At 40.5% G+C, this 22,472-nt stretch overlaps 1 protein-coding gene across 7 annotated transcripts in view; it reads left to right on the forward strand.

Annotated features, from left to right (window-relative positions):
* nrxn2b (neurexin 2b) overlaps positions 1 to 22,472 on the forward strand; it is an 825,611-nt gene that overhangs the window by 256,194 nt on the left and 546,945 nt on the right. For all 7 annotated transcript variants that reach the window (XM_015016195.1, XM_015016655.1, XM_015016584.1 and 4 more), the window contains one exon: positions 12,636 to 12,937. In XM_015016195.1, the coding sequence (XP_014871681.1) occupies positions 12,636 to 12,937 (302 nt within the window). The remainder of the gene's footprint in view (positions 1 to 12,635; positions 12,938 to 22,472) is intronic.

Genomic DNA, 22,472 nt, shown 5'->3' on the forward strand with positions numbered 1-22,472 from the left:
GGAAAAACAGGTTATACCTTGTTAGCAACGGATTAAACTGTTTTAACTGCTGGAAAAGGTGACAGAGGACACGGATATGGGAAGGGCGGGAGCTCCTATTTTATCAAATTTATATAGGAATAACAGACTGTTGGCCATTCCAAGGTAAAAACAATAAACAGCTTCCAGTCCGGGGCCCGCTACGGACACCGTGAAAGCTCAAACAAGGTGTTGCAGCAAAGTTATCCCACTTTTTCCAACTGCATGCGCCCTAATCAGACGCACACAATGCGTGTTTTCTCCCAATCTATGGGAGAACGGTACCTGATAGGGAAACACGAATCCACATGCCTTCAAGTAAAACTATTTTTTTAACACATGCGCACTCAGTTTCAAAGAACCTAGCACCAACTAGGCGCAGCGAGAGCATTACACGTTTTCGATGTGTGCCGTTACTGTGTAAACACAGATCGTAATTAGAACGTTTTCGTGTAAACGATCCAACAAAAACGGAACAAAACTTCCGTTTTTGTTGGATCGTTGTCATGTAAACGCCCCCTGTTACACGCAGCCCCGTTGCCATGGCAACTAACTGACACTCTCTCCACTAGTGTATAAGAATTCAACACCAAAAAATATGCAAAAATTTCCCACACAAAGAACAGAACATTCTGTCTGTTACAGTATTATGTTGTCGGGCTTCATTCATTTTTGCAAATATTAACGTGATGGTCAGATCATCACATCGGTCGTTGATTAGCTAATTTAAACAGCTGTGCTACTGGTGACTTGTCAGAGTAGATGTGTGGGGTTGCCTTCATTTTTTTTAAACTACCCAAAATACATCAAATTCCACAGCACATCTACATATTACATTTGTCACAGTCAAGCTAGCACAGCTGACCTACTTATCTCACCCTCACTTATTCTATACACCTCTGAAATGCAACACCCTGAAACCTTATTATCTAGTTGTCATAGAGTGGACAATTTGTAGCAAAGTGTGCCATCCCTTTTTCTTTTATATACAATGCATATATTTAAGATTTATGTTGACAACTTAACAACTAAAACCAATGGTAGTCTTCGTTGCATCCCCATCAGTCACACTACCTTTAGCTTCTGTCAATCAACATAATGACATAAAGGATTACATTAAACAGCCAAACACCATAAATGTGCCCTTGAGCAGCAGCTGAAGGTGAAGGAGTAAAACGTTATCTTATTGATTCTCCTTTTGCCAGGGGCTCTGAAAATTCAATTTTTGAGTTTTGTAATTTATTTCCTATCTAGAAACATTTTCATTGTTTCTCAAGGATTAAATAATGTTGAAAAGAAATGTTGTAATTATATATTTTTTTGGAACTGAGCTTTATTGAACTAAGGGAGGAAAGGTAATTGGAAGGTTCTGTAAGTTTTCATCTGTCTGCTGCGACCCTTAGCCCTTATGTCTTAACTTAAGGCGTAATATTCTTATTTAAAACATCACAGGCCATGTAGATTTATTCCTTTTTCCTCCCGACAAGCATGCTTCAGATATGAAGAAACAATCTGTTGTTGCAACAGTCATGCGAGACAACATATTTTGCATGTCACCAGAACAATAGCCCCAAGTAAATTGACTGCCCAGATTTCAAATTATAGCTCTTTCATTTAAGGTTCCCAATCAGCCTTTAGATCAAAATGTGCAGTAATCACCCTCTGTAAAGAGGAGGAGGAGAAGTGAAGAGGATTTGTAGATGGAACCTTGTTCCTGGGTTTCAGTTGATGAAGCTAAGCAGTCACAGGACACACTTAACTCTGGCAAGAACCAACATCTACAGTAGAAAATAGGAGAGTTTTTCCATCAAAATATGTAATTATTGTAATTACTACCTACTTAATTACATACATTCCTGCATCCCAACATGCACTTTTGACTTCAGCAGTTCGTGGCAAACATTTCTGTTTGTTAAATTCTAATGCATAAATGCAGATCTTTAGCACTGGGAAGTTCTCACAACGGCTTGTGTTCAGGATGATGTGGTGATATATTATTGCAGAATGATGTTTGGCAAGTCTTTGAACTTCCAAATGTGTTTCTTAAACCGGGAGTCTGAGAATATATGTCATGCTTTCACAAGTGTTTAGAGAAATGCAGCTACAACAGATGGCTCAGAAACAACATTTTACGTTTTACTGACACGGTTTTCCTTGGGAAATTAGATTTTATTTTTTTTTCTAATTTTATTTGGTGTGCTGTTATACCATGTGATAGGCCATAGACAGTGGACCCCCAGTATTCACAGGATTTGGGTACCACAACTGCAAATATTTGAGATTCACTCTAAAAATGCCTATAACAACCTATTTTAATGCATTAATACACACAATAGAAACCTTCTTGGCATGACCGTACAGGCTGATATCTACAGCCTTACTTATCTATGCTCTTGCTCACAAATAGCTACAATCTGTATCAGAGAACCCCTTAAAATGTTTGTAAAAAATACAAAATATACCTAATATATATTAATCTGTACATTGGGAACCATGTTAGCCGTACTGCAGAAGCTAACGTCTACTGTTTTCCTTTTATCCGCTCTTGGGGGTACATCCAAACAGCGCCAAGGAAAATGGAGAGTGCTTCTGGATTGGCTAGTTAACTTTTGATTATTTTAGATAAATAATGGATTGGTGATGGGTTTTGGGTTTGAACCCCCACTCCATCTATCTCAGTCGCTGCATCCGAACAATCATACAGGTGGATAATTTGGAGTTGCATTCCACAGAACAATGAGCAAATAGGTGAATCTGTGAATACTCAAGAGGTCCTCTTTATTGCTCTTAGAGGTCAATTATATCAGACAAAATGTCTTGGTTCATTGACTTTTTGCCCTGTCTTAAAGTACCTTAGATGTTTTTGTTAAAGACAACTGAAAGTTGAAGAAAGACAGCAAACATAATCAATACAGAGTAAAACTCAATACGGAACCTACTGAGACTGAGGGAGGATGCAGTACATCATTCCGCCTCTGCAGTCTTTTTGCACACTAGCTGTGACTATGAAACGTTTCCAAACCCACTGTCTCAGCCCTCAGTGCCGTCCTCCATTGCTGCCTTTGCTTTCCATTCCATTTTGATTCTATAATATTAAAATGTGCTATGTGGACGAACAATCTTTTGTGCACTATTGGGATTTTTTTGGTGTTAGATTTTTTTTTATTGATATATATTTTATGAACATACACAGCTTACACACTCACAACATAGCTAGGCAGAAATACTTGAAAAGCGTTCAAGGAAACGACATGCCTTTTGCAGGAGCTTTGCAGAAAGCGCAGGAATCTAACCGCCGCCTGTGGACCCAGCAGGCCTGTTTGATTCATGAGGCAGCATCTAAGCTTTCAAATAGCCCTTGCATTTCTTACCGCTCTCTCTCATCTTGCTGTTGAAGCTTTTTTCCAAATCTGTCAGATATGCTCTCTGCAGGGCAGATGGCAGTCATTGAAAGCTAATAGAGGGTGACTGTGCATGCACACGTGGGTGGGTGTGCGTGTGTTTGAGAGAGCGCGGCGAGGTAATGTGTTGTGACGAGCAGTTTTGCCAGCGTGTGGTCATCTAGGTTTAGGATCCTTTTCCTACAAACACACACGTGCAGCGACAGTTTGCCTTCTCTTGATCTTTATTTGTTTCGCCTTCTCTGAAGTGATCTTATGATTCGTGATACGTCGCCCAATCAGCCGCGACTTGTGGGAAGGTTCATCATCTGTCGACTCATGCGTCCCACGTCTTGGAATAGAGCTTCTCATGTTTGTTGTTTCTCTAGTTCTTCTGGCCGGACAAATCAGAAACTCTGGCTTTTTCATGGCAGCCAGGAATTGTAGCATATTTATTCAGACTCGCACTCATCATCTCTCTTGGCTTGCAAGTGAATCTCTGACAGCGGCGTCAATACTTTTTGGGTGCCGTGCGTGGGAGGAGAGTTCGTGTACGAGTCCAAGTCTAAGGCAGGAATTCTACTGAGCTGGTTATTCTGTTCTTTCCCTCGATTCGTTTTCTCCCACCCACTTTACCTCTCACACACAGAGTGCAGGAGACACGCTGCTTGACACAATGTCTTTAGTGTAGCCTTGAGCTTATTGTTGGTGGCACCTCGTGACAGATGTGGCAAAGGTCAAAGTTAGTAACACCTTTTGTCTGAGAAGGCTGACTGGAGGAAAAAGGTGGAGACCTGAGGAGGAGTTTTACTGTAAGATGGACCTGCATTGGTCTGAAAGTAACTGATTTAATGTCGTATAGATGCGGTCATTGCAACATTTGCTAATGATTAGCGTATTTCTTTTATTTTAAAATAAAAGGGATGTAACTCTTAAAATTTAATTTTAAACTTAGCTTGAAAAAATAGGAACAAGGAGGGGTGGGGGGAAAGAGTTATAAACTAGATTTGACCAGTTTAATTAAGTTTTAGTTTTAATGTTAATTAGGGATGTAAAAAGATCTTGTGTAACTGTATGTATTTATGCCTCGGCATTCCAGGCATGCCGTATCAGGAAGCTGGTGGCGGATGTGTGCCAGGGCTTTTTATTTCTCTTCAAAAGCGATATCTGGGGATAGTGTCCTAATTGCATAATTGATTTTATTAAATGAGGCTTGCCCCTGTAATCAAAGTAGATGGGTTGCATTATGTTGAACCGGTGTTGGTATGACCTTCAGCCTTCTGGAATATGGGCATGTGAAAGAGAGTGTATAGGTGTCTGAGATGGTAGGTTCTGAGGTGGAGTCTGTTTGTAGTATAAGTGTGTGCGTGTCTGCTCATGTAGTTATTCTATTCAGTACCTTCTCTGGCATATTTAGTAAACTTCATCTTAACCCAGTCACTATTTGTAGGGCTAGGGGATAGGTTTAGAGGTATGGAGTGAATAAAGTTCAGTTAAGGTTAGGAATATACTGATAATGGTTTGGTCAGGGTAAATGCTTTGGTTAGGCATAAATGCAGTTACTAAAATGATTAGAAGTCAATACAAAGTCCTAATATTGGTAAAAATATGAACTTGTGTGTGTGTGTGCAGTAGATGTGTGTGCTAATTTGTCACCTGGAAGTGACAAGAAGCTATTAGGTTGGCGAAGGACATAAATCTTAGAGCATTTACTACTGAAGAACAGCAGGGGGCAGGAAGCCTCGGCTCCTGGAAATGGCAGCAATCCCTGGGAGGTGGCCACTAGGCATTCCCCCACATCTATCCTCTAAATATGGAGATAGGTTGACAGCGAAGCATGGGGGGCAATAGGCCTCAGGCCAAAGAGGCACAAGGAGAGAAGAGAGCACAGAGCAACCTCCATCGAACCTCAAGTACTATTCCCCCCCTGTGAAGGTTGAGCTGGGCTTCTTTCACTTTGGCCACCAGGTGCCTGCTCAGGCCCCTGGCAGCAGAGACACCCGGGGCTTAGGAGCTCCCAGTCCACTTGACAGGAAATTGCAATCCCCAGAGGTACAATGAGGCAAAGTGCACCATGTCATCCACACCCAGACCAAGGACACGGGACGTTTGTCTGGATCCAGCTCCATCCCCACAGGCTGCATCTGGTCCAGAACAACCCAAAAAGCAGCAGGAACCAATCACTGCACGACATGGCTTGAGCTCCCATTCAGACTCCATCACACCTGAGGGACAATCCCGAGTGTGTCTGAACTATAACTTTGATGATGGTGAATTCTATTGGCTTTGAAAGACTGTTCTATCTTTCAAAGAAAAGTTTGGTAAGATAGGTGTAGCGCTTGAGTAGTCCTGTTGTCTTGTCAGAGTAGGTTACTAAGAGCATTAGGGCACAACGCTCGATTACAGAAACATTTAAGGAGGCTCTTTTACTCTCTTTTAAAATGTTTGTGTAGCAACCAGTGTGTCCAAGTACAAACAAGAAATGGTGGCAAAGTGATAGGCACGATGAAAATGACTTCTACTGAACGTGAGAATGCTACAACAGGCTAACAGCTGGCCTCTAATGGTTTCTTCTGTAACTTAAAGTTGTATTTCTTTGGTCTCATTCTTTATCTCTTACTAAGTCTGTCTGTCAGTCAAGAATGAAACACCCAACCTCCTTCACTTTAGAGAAAGAGACCTTCTCCAACCAGGAAGGTGTAATACACCTTTATCTGATTGAGAACCACGGCCTCAGACATTCACAGGCTCAGCTGCATAGTCACCAACAGAACTGCAGCTTAAAATAGCAAAAATGAGACTTCCACTTCCTTGGTGTGTTCATCTCTCATCCGGAAGTTGTTTCAGTGCATTTGTTGATCTTTGGAACAGTTGTTGGTTGCATCGCCTGAAAGCGAAGCGGTATCATTTTTCTGCTGAACAGTGCTAAGTGCCAAAGGTCTGTCAAACAAACTCAAAGGGAGCTCAGGTCTTAATTAATAATAAAGATGCTATTATGGGTGGCTAACTTTCAAATGAATCATCTCTGTACAGTGCGCAGAGCTTCCTCTGAGGTTAATTGAGACCTTGACAGCACTTTAGTCTGTGCTGTGCCTCATCTTTGTTCTGGTTAGACAGTCTGCTCACGGGCTTTCTTCAGAAACAGATTTGATCTAAGTGAAAAATGTATACCCCAAGTGTGTGTGTGCGCGCGCGTGTGTTATCACAGGAGTGCTGCCGTGGGAAAAGGAGGATGAGTGAGCTATGGGCACCAGAGGAAAGAGGGAAAACAGATGTACAGTGACAAGCCTGCATTCATGGAATCTGAAGTGGTCTCAGAGACGAAGACGAATGAGACATTATTTAAAACAGTTGTGGGATTTTTCTGTGTACTGCTGTGCAAAGGGGGATTGCAGATTACCTCTAGTGCAAAGAAGATAAAAAGAAATAACTTCATAGAGATAGGACAGGGTATCTTACAGTGGTGTGAAACAGGGTTTGATTGATGGTATATTTCTTATTTTCTGCATTTTCCTGAACCATAAATGTTTGGCATTATCAGACAAATATTAACATCTTACAATTCTAACCTGAATAAATGCAAAAAGTTATTTTCAAATGATCATTTTTGCTTGTTAAAAAACCTGCTCGAGTATGGAAAAAAGGAGTTACCTTCAAGTTTGGGTTGAAGGTCATGAGATTTGCTGTGCAGGAATTGATTGCTTCTTTTTTTTTGGACAATTTTTTTTGCAATACTTTCTACCACATTATGTAATAACATTACCTCCTGTTTTAGAAATGACTATGTTTTTAACCATCATAACTTAAACTGAAACTTTGGTGAATAAATGCTGAACTTTTTTACGTTTAATCACCTTTTCAGACTCGTAGTTAGAACCCTTGGTATTATCCTACATGTTGTTCAAGGCAAAACAATTCAAAACAATTTCAAGGATTGAATTACACTTTGTGTTTCTTATACATAGCATGGTTTTAAAAGTGTTTTGATATATTTTAAAGAACAATTTTATTACATTGCTACTCACTGCGGCGCTGTTGCCAGGGTTCCAGTAGTTTTGGGTTTTTCATAATAGCTTTTATTTCATTGTGACTTTTTGTCTAATTCAGTTGCTGTTAATTAGTTTTTATAGTGTGTTTGCCTTTTTTTTTTAGCTATTATTAGTTAAATATTGGTTAGCTTTAGTTTAGTTTTTATTACTTATAGTAGTTTTAATTTTTTCATACTTTGGTTCATTTTTAGGTGCAGAATTCAAAAAGATCAAAGTATTGTGTTTATGTATACACTGATTGGGTAATAATATGCAATTTTCAAAAATAAATATTCAATTATTGTTGATCAACCAACTGACTCTGGTGTTTTCTCCCCACTTTTGCTGTTGCCATTTTGCGGCCTAGCGCAAGAAAAAAATCATTTCACATCAGTTCAAATGGTGAATAAATGGATTCATGAACAGGAGAGTGAAGGATGTTGCATCTGTAACTTCAGTTTGTTTTAGTTACTTTTCTAAACCCACAAAACAGTTTCAGGTAGCTACAAAATTTTCCCCATTAATTCCCATTTTTATTTCAGCAAACAGAAATGTTTTCATTGCATGGTTAGCTTTAGTTAACTATATGAATTGTTATTGCATAACACAGCGTTACGGCAACCCTGCTTGGACATAAAGGCGTAGAAGATGGATAGCTGGATCTGAAACAATTGTGTAACAAAAAAAAGCAAAAAACTAAACAGGAAGTCAAATCCTTTTCCAAAACGCTGCTAAACACAGTCGGACGGCTTCATATGTTTGTGTGAATCTGGTTTATGGAAGAACTGCAGCGGCGTCATAACTGGACTGACTGTTGCTGCTGTGAACGGTCCCACCGCCGCCGTCACTCACCGGTCCTCTCCGGCTTTATCTCCTCCTCTCAGCCTTCTGTTCATTAAAAAGACATAAACAAAAGAAAGTTTCTTGTTTGCTCCTCGGCCCCCCCGCTGCATCTCGCTGAGCTCATGGAAGCAATCACAAGCTGTTTGTTACTTACTGTTAACAGCCTCCTCTATAGGGGTGGGTGTGTGTGTGTGTGTGTGTGTGTGTGTGTGTGTGCGTGTGTGTGTGTGTGTGTGTGTGGTGGAGGTGTAGGGGGGGCAACTTAGTACATAATTGAAAATGCTTGCCGTGGTCCATTTGCTACGCTTTTGTTCTTCCTACATCAGCAACGGAGGCGCCGCCAAGATGCTGCTCTTAGGGGATTTGCTTTTTGTGTGTCATTTTTTTCCCCCTCCCCATCTCATTCCCTCTCTCCTTTGATGCCCCCTTTTTTTCTTTTTTTATGACAATCCACACTTCAGTTGAGATTGCTCTAAATTTCAATTCATGCCAAAGTGCTCTTTTTTTAAGTAGCTTTCTCTGTCTGGATGCCATTTGTCCCTCACTTCCTGCCTTCATCCCTGGGATGTTTTGGTTTTCTGTGAGCGTATCCACCCATATTATGCGCTCGTATTTGAGCTGTGTCACAGACTTAAATGTTTCCAAAGTACAGCAGTTAGCGTGTCACTTAACACTTATGCCTTCTGAGAGGCACTTATATTCTAGACGAAATTGCACAACATTTTCTATCTCTGTTTTAAACCTCCATGTATGAAAAATTAACATCGCATTCTCACTCCGGGGTTTACAGGATGGCTGTTTTTCCTTCTCCGCCCCACTTGCCCTTTGACCTGTGATTGCTTGAGTGGTAAACATAGTCGCTCATGAGATTTAGCTTGCAATGTGAAAACCGACCACCTCCTTAAATTGGCCCAGCCTGTTTCCCCCAAGGCAATGCACCCAGGACTCTTAAAGTCATTTTGTTGTAATAGAGCCTGAGAATAAACTAGATTTGGCGGTGCACCAATCCGAGCCATCCAGGGTGTTTTTTTGTTTGGTTCGCACCGTTTCCTTCCTTTTTCAGCCCCAAACTTTATTACCTGAGGCTGGGTCGACGGTGTGTCCTCCTCCAGGGAGTCAAAAAGTGTGGAACTTCACAGAGACACAGCAACTCCAATGCATCTTTAAGTTATTGCTCATGCAATTGTTGACTGCAGAGGGAGTTGAGGCTTTTTGCTGGTGCTGGCAACATTCTGCGTCCGTCCTTTCCCCAAAGAGCTTTTCTGTTCTATATTTTGTTTTCGGTGTCCAGAGATGATTCTAAATTATACTTCCTAGCCAGTTTTACCTGGCAGAATTTTGTCTTTTTGACTTTATTTTCAAACTTTGATAAAAGTTGTTTCATAGAAATTTCAACGTCATAGCAAACCATGAAGCAAAAACTTTTTTGAGCTTTATATCTTGGGTAGATTTATTTGCATAGTACATTTTGTATTCAAAGTACGTTACAGAAAAATGTAAAGATTTGAACCTCAGGCATAAAATGAACAAGAAAGATAAGGAAAAAACATCCCTGCCAATTTAATTAGAAAAAAAAGAATGTTGGTCAAATACTTCCATCTGTCATATTCGCAGATAAAAAAGATTACTATGTCATTCACTGCCAGATTTAAGTTGATTTTTGATATTGAAGTTACTTGATTTTGCTATAACCCGGCATTAATAACCTGGAAAATAAATAATACCTCAATTTAAGGAAATATAAAAAGAATTCCAAAAATTCCTCAGCATGTTGAGTTATACATAATAGGTCGATAACATTATATGTTGTGATAAATACATGCTCACTATCAATATATAACACATCTGATAGAATATTCACTGAACTCCCATCCAGAACTGCACAGCATTCTGGGAGAAGAAGATTTGAGCGGCTCAACCTCTCATGACGACATTAACTCACTCACTATTTGGTTACCTAGCAACAACTTGTTGAGTAACTTGTGCAGCAGCAGTTTCAGGTTTTCGTCATAGCTGCTTAAAAATAAATAGAAAACAAACGGTGCGAAGTGAAAACTGCAAATAAAAGAGGAAAGGTCGCGCCACCAGTTTGGCAGAATTTCAGATATTTAAAACTTATCCATAATTATAAAAATAGTCTGATTTTAAACGCTTATGTCCTGACACATTTTTCAGCCACATCGTCCAGCCCCCAGGTTGAGTATCTAACAGGTGAAAGAACAATAACAGCAAATAAATGGAAGCAATCAAAGAAAGTGTTGTGGAATTACACGAGCGGAGCTTTCTCCTCGCGCCAGTTGAGCTTCACCGTTTGTATTTTTGTCGAGCGAAATTGAGTTTTCACCACTGCGAACGCTCTCGAAGGCCTCGCTATCTGCGCGCCGGTAGCTGCAGGTGTGTGTTCTGCTTTTGACAGATGCATACACAAAGTTCTCCCTGGCTGCTGTTAGACTGATGCCTGACATGTGTCCACTGTGCAGGCTGCCTGTTTTGACTGTTAGTGTGTGAATGAAGCCTAATGCAGTGGAAGGGGGCCATGTGCTGTATGCAGGCTGGCAGGCTTCAGCGGAGATGTCAGCACCTGTTTTTATCCGCCGTGATGGACTAGCACAAAGTTGTGGATTATTGTCAAATGGAAGAAAAATGATACATGGCTTCCTTTCTTTTCTTTCAAAGAAGAAAACAACGTGGTGAGCATGTGTTTGTAGCTTCAGCGTCCCTGCTGAAGAGAATATCCAACTCCGCATGACGGTGTGTTCATGGGGTCGAGATGCGTTAGTAATTCTCCCCACATACAGTTTTACATGTAGGTCAAAAGATCATTTTTGCAGTTTTCTCTTGGTGACTTTCAGCAAACTGTATATTTCTGTCTTACTAGGGGCCAATTCTGTGGAGTGCATGACTAATATTTGGGTTAAAAATGCTCTTCTTGCCTGGCCTGTCAGTTTTTGGCGCAGGGCCATTTGCAGCTTTGCAGTTGTGCCCATATTCCCTCAGTTTTCAAATGTTGGAACAAACGGAGCGCCACTTCACTTCAACACATCTTTTCTTCTCCTGACCACTGTTAGTGTTCCCAGTCTCTATGTTTCGGTTTTCTGTATTTATGAGATTAAATTGCTTACACTTAGGGGTTTATTTATTAATTAGTCAACTACTGAGATGCTGTTGGTGGCTTCGGATTTGATTTAAGCGCATCAGAATGTAAATGGAAAGGGTACACGAAATGTATATTTATGCACATGTGAAATTCTGAAAAGCACACACCACACCATACACAACGCCTGGCCAGGAAAAAGTTGAACCGTCTCTGGCTTTGGTTGCGGCACACACACCATAAGTTTCTGCAGCATTACAAGATTGGTGTCTGTCTGTGGTTTTGTACATTTTTCACCAATATCTTGTATTGATGATGAACGGAGGATCTGACCTTCTCCAGACATTCAGAAGAGTCTCAGTGGGGCGAAGGTCCAGAGTCTTTGGAGGTCAGTCAATGTGTGAAAATAATGTCTCATGTTCTCTGATGAATCCTGGCATTGTCATCTTGGAATGTGCCCGTCTGATTAGGGACGAAACAATCCACTGATGGATGGAAGGATGGAATAATCTGGTCATTCGGTATGTTTAAGTTGTCGGTGAACCTCAATGTTGCTGGACATAGAGGTCAGTACTTGTCTACTGCCATGTCCAGTGGATGCTAGGCATGATGGGTACATCAGTTCAACTGCCTCTCTTCTAACCATGATGTTTCCATCACTGTGGAAGAAGGTCAATCTGAACTCATTAGACCACTTTGCTCAACAGTCCACTGATTCACTGATTAGTGGTTTTCTTATGCCTTAAAGTTCTACTGGTCTTTTTTTTCTGTTATGATTTCACTAAACATTAAAGTTTTTCCCCGATCACAATCAGTCAGGACTTTCTCCAGGTCACATTTCTTCCTCATTGAAGATGATGGTTCCGCTCTTTCCTTCCAGGTTTTTTTAATAATGCGTCAGACAGTTCTTAACCAGATTTCAGTAGTTCTTCCAATCTCCTAAGTTGTTCTTTTCTTAAACAAACTTTCCTCTGTCATTTCCTTGACCATGTCTTCTGGCATGGTTGTTAAGAAATGGGAAGGCACTCATTGCATCAGTTGGGGTTAAATTACTTGGTGCCATCTGTCAAGCTTGTGCGGGTGGTAACTTCTTTTTTTTTTGGCTAGGTAGTTTATGTTTAAATGGTCCATCACAAAACATGCAATAATTTTAAGGAGTGTGAATACTTTCACACGAAGTGGGACTCTGGGTAGAAAGAGGTTTGTTCGTCTTCTCCCTTTTTGATTTATGAGTTTTTCCTCTCTCTTTCTTTGTGTGTGTTTGTTCTGAAGGTAAGGAAGAGTCCGTTGCCACCTTCAAGGGCAACGAGTTCTTCTGCTACGACCTGTCCCTGACCCCCATCCAGAGCAGCACCGACGAAATAACGCTCTCCTTCCGGACGCTGCAACGCAACGGCCTCATGCTGCACACCGGGAAGTCGGCCGACTACGTGAACTTGTCCCTGAAGAGCGGCGCCGTCTGGCTGGTCATCAACCTGGGCTCTGGGGCCTTCGAGGCCCTGGTCGAGCCAGTCAACGGCAAGTTCAACGACAACGCCTGGCATGACGTGCGCGTCACACGCAACCTGCGCCAGGTAAGCGGCTCGCGGTGGTGCTGTCAAGGTGGTTCCTCTGTCTGCCACTTCCTCCTCCTCGTTTCCGTAGGGTTACGTTTGGAGAAAACCAGAAGATCCCGCTTTACATGTGCTCGTGTCCCACGTGTTTGTTTTCCCTTAATGTAATGTCTAAAGTTTCTCTTTTTTTCCAGGTGAAAGTTGAACGTCTTCCCTTCAACTTATCTCTTCTTTGAATTTCTGTTTTGACGCAATGACCAAAGATCCAATTCACCATCGTTCAAAAGGGAAATGGTTAAAAGTACATTACTTGAGCTCCAGTTGAATTGATTCTCGCAATAAGCAATAAATCAATTCATTGTGTGATAAATTAAAACAAGCTCAATAATTTTCTTTTTAATTTGTAATTGTTTTTCTTTCTGCCAAAAACTGCCTGACGAAAGTGTTTTGGTCTTAACTAACCCTTTTTTTAAGGATAATTTTGTTTACAGAGACTTCATAGTTTATTTTATTTGTTGTTTTGTTTACTTATTTTGGTTATTTAAAATCTCTTCCAGTTTCAGTGTTAAATGTTCATCAGAATTTAAAGTTTATTGATCTTTGAGAATGTGTTCTTGAATTATTATTATTATGCTGTTACCATTATATTGAGATAATTGGTCTCAAAACAGCAGTATTATTGTTTATCACAATAACTTTGAGTCCAGTAAATTTTTTTATGGCGACAGGCCTAATTGATACAAAATCAAAGATGAGTTTATTCATTTTAGGACTATAAAAAGAAACGGTAAACAAAGTGTTCTGCCCTTTATTTATGCACATATGCTCAGACATGCACACTTGAAATCCAGCCTAGTTTGTCAATGAAGCCAATGTTTCACCTCAAACTTGGTCACACACCGGTGTCTTTGCCCGGGCTGGCGAAATTCTCTGTAATCTGTGTGAAACGTTGTGTATTTATCCGTGGCAGCTTGTTTGTAAATGCACAACAAAACCTAAAGTGCTTTCTGTGAGTGCCGGCCGGACCCTGTCCATACGCAGCCAGTCATCAATTGGCAGCTGCAGATACCAGCGGCGAGGTACGATCAATTTCACTTCCGCGTGCCATGCTTACTTCTGCACATTTTTCCTCTTAAGTGTAATTGGAATGAATGGCTTGTCGGTACTAATAATTGGGAATTCTGAGCAGCCTGGAATACAAAATGAAACAAAAGAAAAACAAGTTCTAATGTGAAAGCGTTCCCACAAAGCAGGTGTATCAGCTCATTCTGGGTCTCTGGGAGGTGAAGAAATATAATCAGGAAGTTACTTCCAGCAACTCGAGAAATCCTCCAGCACCGCCAAGGTAATAAAAAAATAGAAACTAAGAACATCTATTAAATTAAAAGGCAAATTCTTTAATGTTTCTTTCTCATTTTCGATTTCTCGCACAAAAATATAGACAGGAAATTCATCTTCAGGTACATCTTTTTGCACTTTCATGCCAGAAAATAAAGCAAATTATGGTACACTGAGAAGCCCACACACTCACACAAACTCTAAACCAGCATCCAAGAAGCACACACACACACACGCATACATACACACAGCTGGGGTCAAATGTGGAGCTGTGTGTGATCAGCAGAGTGAGACTGGCTTAATGAGTTTGGGAAGCCAACATGATTTTAAGGATTTACAGCATGAGACAATCCACCTACCACCAACCGCACCGTAATGATCATTAGGCAAATGGGACACACAAGTACACACACTTGAAACAACACGCTCTTTATCTGGGTGCCTTTCTCACCGCCTGACAGTCGGGCTCTGGACCTTAAACTCGGTTGTGTTTTTGTTGGCGATGCTAACGAGGAAAAAAACGTAAGACAGCGGAGACTTTACCAAATCATTTACCTTTATTATATATGTTTTTTGGGAGTTTTGACGCTGAAGACGAAGCTCGACTGCTTGAATCGCTGTGATGGAAACAAAACAAACAATCTGACACAACTCATGTCCTTCTGCAGACATCAGATCAGGATGCTTAGTCCATGGCTTGACTCAGAGTTAACCAGCCGTATCATGTTGTTCAGGTGAACTCTGTTAAATCACACCGCAGCCGAAGTCTCCAGTGGATCATTGTAATTGATTTAACAGGCAGTCCTGGAGTTTATAGAGCTCTGTAGATTTACACCGCACCGTCAGTGCAGAGGGACACAGGAAGTTGGGTATCAATGGCGCCGACCACCTCTGACCTCATGTTTACTGCAAGGCGGATCAATGAGAGCTTGCGAGTTATTAAACCTTACGGAAGCTTTACTGCAAACCGGCATTACGAAAGAAACCTTGTTACAGGAACAAGTGAGCAAAACATGATGTCAGAAACAAAACGGCGAGAAAAGGTGAGGATTAAAATGAAGAGCAGACAAATGAAAACTCACAGGTTGTTGTAGGACTCTGTGAAAAACACAGCTGGAACGAATAAAGATAAATTACATTGTCACTTTTGTAAAATAATGGTGTAAGTCATTTTTTGCCGAAAGTGTTTCTGTAAAAAAAAATAAACAAATAAATAAATAAGTAAAAATCACCAACTCTTTTTTGGCAAAAGGTGATTTGGGCAGAAAAAAAATTACATAGGTCTTTTTCTTTCTTTTTTCTTTTATACATATATATCCTTTTTGTGCTTCAATATTCATGGATTTACCTGTGGAAGGTCTCTAAATACATACTGTATCTGTGAAATCCTCCTTAGAGCATATCTAAAAATATACATCTAGGATAGCTGAAATGCCACTGGCTGGTGTCTAGAATTCAGCCAATCCAGGAGCACCTTTATCTCCTTTGGCACTGATTGGCTGTACCCCTGACACCTGAGAAAAAAAATAGACTTCAAATATTATCATGTGCAGTAGAGCCAAGATGGTTTCCACTGTACAAATTAATACAAATTACTATTGAAATAAGTAGTTATAGACTATTTAGAGGGGATCTCTAGTATTTGTGGATTTCAGCTATTCACAAACAGCTGTGCAGATAATTCAGACATCTACATTTGATACAGTTTCTGCATTTTTGTTTGGGCTTCTTTTTTTATATGTGTATATATATATCTCCACAGACTGCTTTATGGTTTGTGTTCCCATATTGACTCCTTCCAAAGAAAAAGGCTCCAGGCAAATGAGCATCCCAAACAATTCTGTGACATCATCCACTCCTTGCATCCCAGACTAGCACAGCAGACTAACTTGTGCCGGCTGAATCCTGCCGCATGCCCTCGTGTTGGATGTCACCTGAGGTTTTAGTGGACTCTCGTGTCTTGCAACATCATCGATGGCTATCTTGGTATCAGCAACCTCTCCCTAAAAACAAAACAAAACAAAAACTGAAGCAGAGCCTTGGAGCGTCCCTCCTTTGTTTTCTGGTGTGTGTGTGTGTATTCACTCTGGTTCTCTATATAACCTATGCATTTGTCAGCTTTGTGCAGGATAAAATGAAGCAGACAGAATTAGGTGAGGCGATAGGGACTCTCTGCCAGCACAGAAGAAAGAAAAAGGGGGGATGTGGGGGCTGGCTCACTGTGTAGCAGGATTACAATCTCAGAGCTCCCCCTGGTGGACACTTGCAGCACTGCAAGAGTGTTTTTTTCAGTGATTTCTCTCAGGGTTAGGCTTGTCCTTGTGGTATACTCTGACTGGCAGGCCAGCACACATCTTTTGACCTTTTTTTATCAGCACAAGTCTCTGCCCGCGACACATGCAGAGTCCCACCCATCCTGTACAATTCACAGTGCACATCAGTTAGCATAAACAGCAAGCCCCGGCTTCTTTGTCTCCCCTCTCCCTCTTGCCTCCCTGACATGATCTGCCATCACGGGCGTCTTGTAGACATCAGTGCAGGGGGCCGTGCTCTCCTGAGGGAATGTGGACGCTGTCTAAACACAGCTGCAGAAAGGAGAGAGCCAGAGGCACAGATGCTAATGTCCATGTCAGGTGTGAGTCTGAAACGCAGCTGTATCACCAAACTGTGTGAAATGATAGCATTGCTTTTGTTTAAAATAGAAAGGCAACAAAAGCAAACCCTTGTAGATTTGCTTGGAAAAACAGTACATTCATGAGTCATTTTCAAACTGTGCTACTTTTTGTAGAGTAGCACAAGAATAACAAGCTGGTGTTAGCTGGTCTGTCGCTCAAGCTAGCACTTTGGGTTGCTAGCTAGGTCCCTAGCTTACCAGCTGTAGATTTCAAACATTGTTACTTTAATATGAGTGACAGTTGCTTCGGTTTCCAATTTCCTTGTTTAATTACAATCAGAAATATTGTACTTTTAAACATCATATTTCTTTGTTTTGGGCATGAAAACAAAGACATTTGTAGCCATTGTCTAGTTGACTAGCTAGACAATGTATGGGAGATGTAGACGTCAGCTACTTTATGCTCATTACAGCTGGAGAGCACAAAATTACTTTAAACCAAAGTAATTATGTGATTGGAAAGCTTTAGCAGTTTTGAAACGGTCAAATCACGTCATTTCAGCAACTACGGTCCTCTGAACGGCATCCATCCAGATCAGTGGTTCTTAACCTTTTTTGAGGTACCGAACACACCAGGTTCATATGCGCATTCACTGAACCCTTCTGTAGTGATAAATAAAATTTTTTTTTTCCCCCCCCAAATTCAAAACATAGGGGTGCCCCAACTAGAGTCTAGTTGGGGCACCCCATGATCACTAAGTCTTCTTAAAAGGTAGAGTCTCTGAGAACAGTTCTTCAAAATATAGTCAGTGTTTTCAGCAAAGTTGAGCTGACTGTCCAGGAACGAGCCAAGGTATTTAAAATTTACCAGTTTCAACAGGTTGGCCATCGAGAGAAACTGGAACCACTTTAAGGTCTTTAGATCATTTAATTAGCTCTACATTCATATATTAAGAGAATGAAAAACTAATAATAAATAACAGACTTTGTGGTATTCTGATTTAGTAATGTAATTATATTAGTTGTGTTACCACCCCCACACCACTAGAGGCAGTACCAACCCCGAAAAGATGCGACTAAGGAGCAGATTTAGAAGTACACCGAAAGCTACAGAATTTGGTAAAAAAACGGTTAGTTTTGCTTAAGTAATTAAAGACACAAGTTCAAATCCATGCTGAGAGTGGAGCTCCTCCGCAGCTCTGATTGGCTAAGCAATGTAACGTGATCCTCTGGAGCAAGTGATGGCAAAGCAGGGCGTGTCATCACGACTTTACACAAGTGTGTCTTTACATTCGTGGCAGAGGCTCCGCCGAACCCCTGAGGCCGACTCATCGAACCCCTGGGGTTGCATAGTTGCATAGTGTTGTACGCTTGCCGTAGACGCCCTATACTGACCCCTAGAGTCTATCAGAATATGGCCTACAGTGAGGATGAACCGCATTGAGTATAAATGCTGCAAAAGCTGTTAGCCTGTTTCTGCACGTCTATTTTCTGTGTGGAATTTACGTGTGTCAAGCATGAACCAAGCTCATCTTTTCAACTCTCAGTGCAATGGCACAAATGGCTCAAATAGTAAATATTAATAATAAATAACAAATAAGTGACAGGACGTACACGGGGGTAATGTTGGGAATTTCACAGCTGCTCACTTCCTGTCTTCACGGTCGATGAAGAGCCAGCCACATCATTCAAAGGATGCGAACCCTCAGTTTGGACATCCTAATTTATGTGTAATATTCAGATTCAATCTTTTGAATCTTTTGAAGTTGTCATATTTGCTACAAAACCAAATATGACAACTTTTGTATGTGCAAAACATCTGGACCAGCTCATTGAGGTACAATCAGAATTCACACTTGAGTTATGAGGATATAAAATTTGTTATTAGGTCCTTTCTAAATGCCTTCAGGCTGTATTTTCTCAGGAAACCCGATTTCTTTCCACATTCTAAATATTTATTAATTCTGCCATACGTATTTATGTCAAGAGCTTCGCCCTTTAATGTATGACGTCATTTAGTTATCTTCTGCTGTCAGTTAGTAGAGATCAACGCTGTATTTTTTTAAAAAAAGGTACTGTCTACATTTCTTACAGAAATTTGGCTGTTGCATAGATCTCACGTCTCTTTGGAATTTTCCTTTGCTCAGCTGTAAGGCTGAAAATATGTTCTACACAAAAAAAAAAAAAGATGTCTGATATGGGAACGCCAGCAATAGATGAACAAAATATTTTGATCAAAGGCATAAAAATTCATGACACATTTCCAACATCTGTACATTACAGTTTTTGAAGTGGTTAAGATTCACCATTTAAAGGACTTTGTCATATTTTCTTTGTAATTTTGCACATAAAATCTCACTGGATAAAAAGTAATAGATTGAATCTTTGTTTGGTTTTTGTGCTGCAAGTTTAAAGAAGCGAAGCAGGCGAGTGAAAAATGCCGCACAATCATGTGCCTGCTTTGATAATTGCATTACGTTAGCATCATTAGCTTAATCACATTCTAAGATTTGTTGGGATTATTACAATGTGCGATATTGCTCTTTCATTTCCTTCTATTCAGTCTGCCAGAAAGAAAGATAAAAAGAAGCACACTCTAAATGCTTCCCTCTCCTTTTTTTTTTGCCAACTCTGTAACTTGATGATTACTGGCTTGATCCTAGCAGAGCGTTTTTTGTTGTCGGTGGGCTTTGGAGCCCCACAAGACACCGCTTTGCAGTCAGAGCTAACCCAAATCTTACACCAGCATGAAGAATGAAATGTGCACTTATGTGTTTTTTTTTGTTGTTTTGCTTTTTTTTTTTGTTTTTGTTTTTTTTAACTCCTGTTTGGAGGAGGAGGAGGGAACAGTGTGCACAACAGAGAGCTGGAAATGAAGCGCAGCGATGCTATGAGACTTAGAGTATCAGAGCAGTGGGAGGATCAGGGCAGAACAGGGAAAGAGACAGTGGTTTGATTTTGTGCTACACAGAACAGAGGCGAGCTTTCTCTGAAATCCCCAATGTGACTTTACAACCTGAAGACTCAACAACCATTGTGTCACAGATCTGGGTCAGTAGCTTATTCGCTGCTGCGGAGAGGATGAACCCTTGATCTCAACGTCTTCCGTTTCCTTTCTGAATTACCATTACCCCTTTTTTCTGTCTTTTCTTCTCTCACCAACTGACCGCTTTGTAGTCGGCCGTGTCCTTTCTAGTTCCCACTCAGACCTCGTTTTGTCCCCTCAGTCGCATGATTGACTGAATCAATCAGATGTTTTCATATAAGTTTTAAATAACAGAAACTTTACACTCCCTCAGGTTTTTTTTACGTTCTTTAAATACGGACGTGCGAAGAAAATGTGTTCCAGAAGGAAATGTGTTTTGGTGAAAAATGCCCCTGAGCCGTCTCTGGTCAAGCTTATGTTTTCATGAATACGGCAGTTCTGAGTGTTTTAAAACCATCAAAACAGCAGCCAAATATGAAACAAGCAATCATTTAGCAAATATACATCAACTAATCAATAATCCATTTCCTGAGAATCAAAATCCGCTCTGCACAGGTGGCGTTTGGCCTCAGTGTTTTGGCAATTTTGGTGTTTTCTGGAAGTTTGCTCCACATTTGTGGTGCATAGAAGCTGAATGCTGCTTCTCCATGTTTGGTTCTGGTTCTGGGAATGCAGAGCAGAACCAGAACCAGAAGACCTGGGAGGTCTGGAAGGTTGATAACAACAAATCTTTCATGTATTGTGGTGCTAAAGCCGTTCAGTGATATATAAACTAACAGTATTTTAAAGACGATTTTCTGAGCTACAGGGAACCAGAGGATGATGTGCTCTAGCTTCCTGGTTTTAACGAGAAACAAAAAGGCTTTTAGAAACAGCTGAGATTGTTCTGATTACAACTCAACGGTACAAAAGAAGCGTTTTCGATCTTTGGGAAACTATAAGAAGTCAAGTTGTCTTCTACTTAAGCGCTTAAATCTCCCATGCTTTGGCCGTGCTTCGCTCCACTGAGGCCCACATGAACATGAAGTGGACTCAGTGCAAACTCAAAGTCAACATCCACCAGAGACGTTGGTGCCAATGTCAGGTTTTACAACCACATTCTCTGTGCCTCGTGGTAAACTACCCAGAGGGAGCAATTGTTTGGTATGCGACTCAAAGCTGATAAGGCTGGGAGTTAGCGCCATCTTGTGGTCGAAATGCAGGCAAGTTTTGAAGAAAATCTGACGGAAGAGATTTAAATATATAGAACTTGTGTTTAAATGAATTTTTAACACAGGAGAACAAAGATAAAGAATAGGAACCTTAGGCGAAAAAAAATGCACCTTAACTGGGAGGCAATAGCATGGAAATTGAAAAATGACCACAGAATATTTTATGCTTAAAAAGGAATGAGAAAGATTTATAGATACTTAAAAAAGCGAAAAGAGCAAATAATAAAATATCCAGAGACTTAGAAAGTGTTTAAGATGGGAATAAAACTGAAACAAATTCTTCCCAGTTGTAGTGCAACATGATTTCCCCTCTTAGAGTTCATCATTAACTTAACTCTTAACTCTGTTAAGTGACTTTGTGTAACACAGCTAAACTGTGATGTACTTTGTCTGGGAAAGACACTCATTGTCTTTGTTTATCATCTCCAGAGGGAGAACAGGAAGTTTTTGGCAGCAATAGTTCAGATAAAGACTCCCTCCCTTAACATGACACAGAGTCACAGGGTGGGGGGTAGTTTCTCTTCCAATGGGGAAAAAAACCCAGAAACGGAGAGAAAATAAAGTTAATGGCAGCAAATGTTGCAAATAATGAAAGTAGGAGAAAGTAACAGAGTGAGGAAAAGTGGTCAGCATGTCCTCCAGCAGACAATAACTTGGTATAATCTAAGCCAGCCTTATTGGATAATAAGCTTGGTTTTCCCCAGACCTTTCCGTAATGTTTGCTGCCTTATGAAAAAATCCAGCTGAACTCTAACTGTTCTGTTTGTATGATTGAATTTCAGGACAGCTGTTATTATTTAACGAGGCGGTGAATAATCATCAAACTGAATGTGGACAGGTTTTGACTAGAACGTTCCTTCTATTTGGAGTTATTTTACCTAGCATGCGATACACGCCCATTAGTGTTTTCATCTAGTTATGTATGGCAAGGCAGCTTTATTTATAGAGCATATTTCAACCAAAGGGAACTTCAAGTGCTTTTAATCAACCTATAGAAAGAAAAAACGTAATATTAAAGAGGTTTAATAGTAAATAAAAATAGATTAAGGGTAGGAAACAACAAATATAAAGCTGTTTATACTTGTTTTAAACCAGCAGATTGAAGATGGGCAGTGATTTTTAACCTATCCTGTTTTGGTCCAGAAACTAAAACTTTGGTTTTATCTTTATTGAGCTGAAGACATTTTTATTTAAAAGCGAATATTTACACTTGACTGTATTCTCCTGGTGATAAACTAATGTACAGCTTTGTGGCATCAGAATAATTGTGACGCTCTATCCTAGTGTGTATATATTTGGAAGGGGAGAGGACCGAGGGCGGAACCTTGGGGAACTCCACAGATTATTTTATTAGGCCCGAGCAGCTATCGCTGCGAGAGCCTATTGAAACTGTGCTGTTTATTATTA

This window comes from Poecilia latipinna, unplaced genomic scaffold, assembly GCF_001443285.1.
Source record: "Poecilia latipinna isolate Pla-1442-1.1 unplaced genomic scaffold, P_latipinna-1.0 Scaffold6, whole genome shotgun sequence".
In the NCBI taxonomy this organism is placed as follows: Eukaryota; Metazoa; Chordata; class Actinopteri; order Cyprinodontiformes; family Poeciliidae; genus Poecilia; species Poecilia latipinna.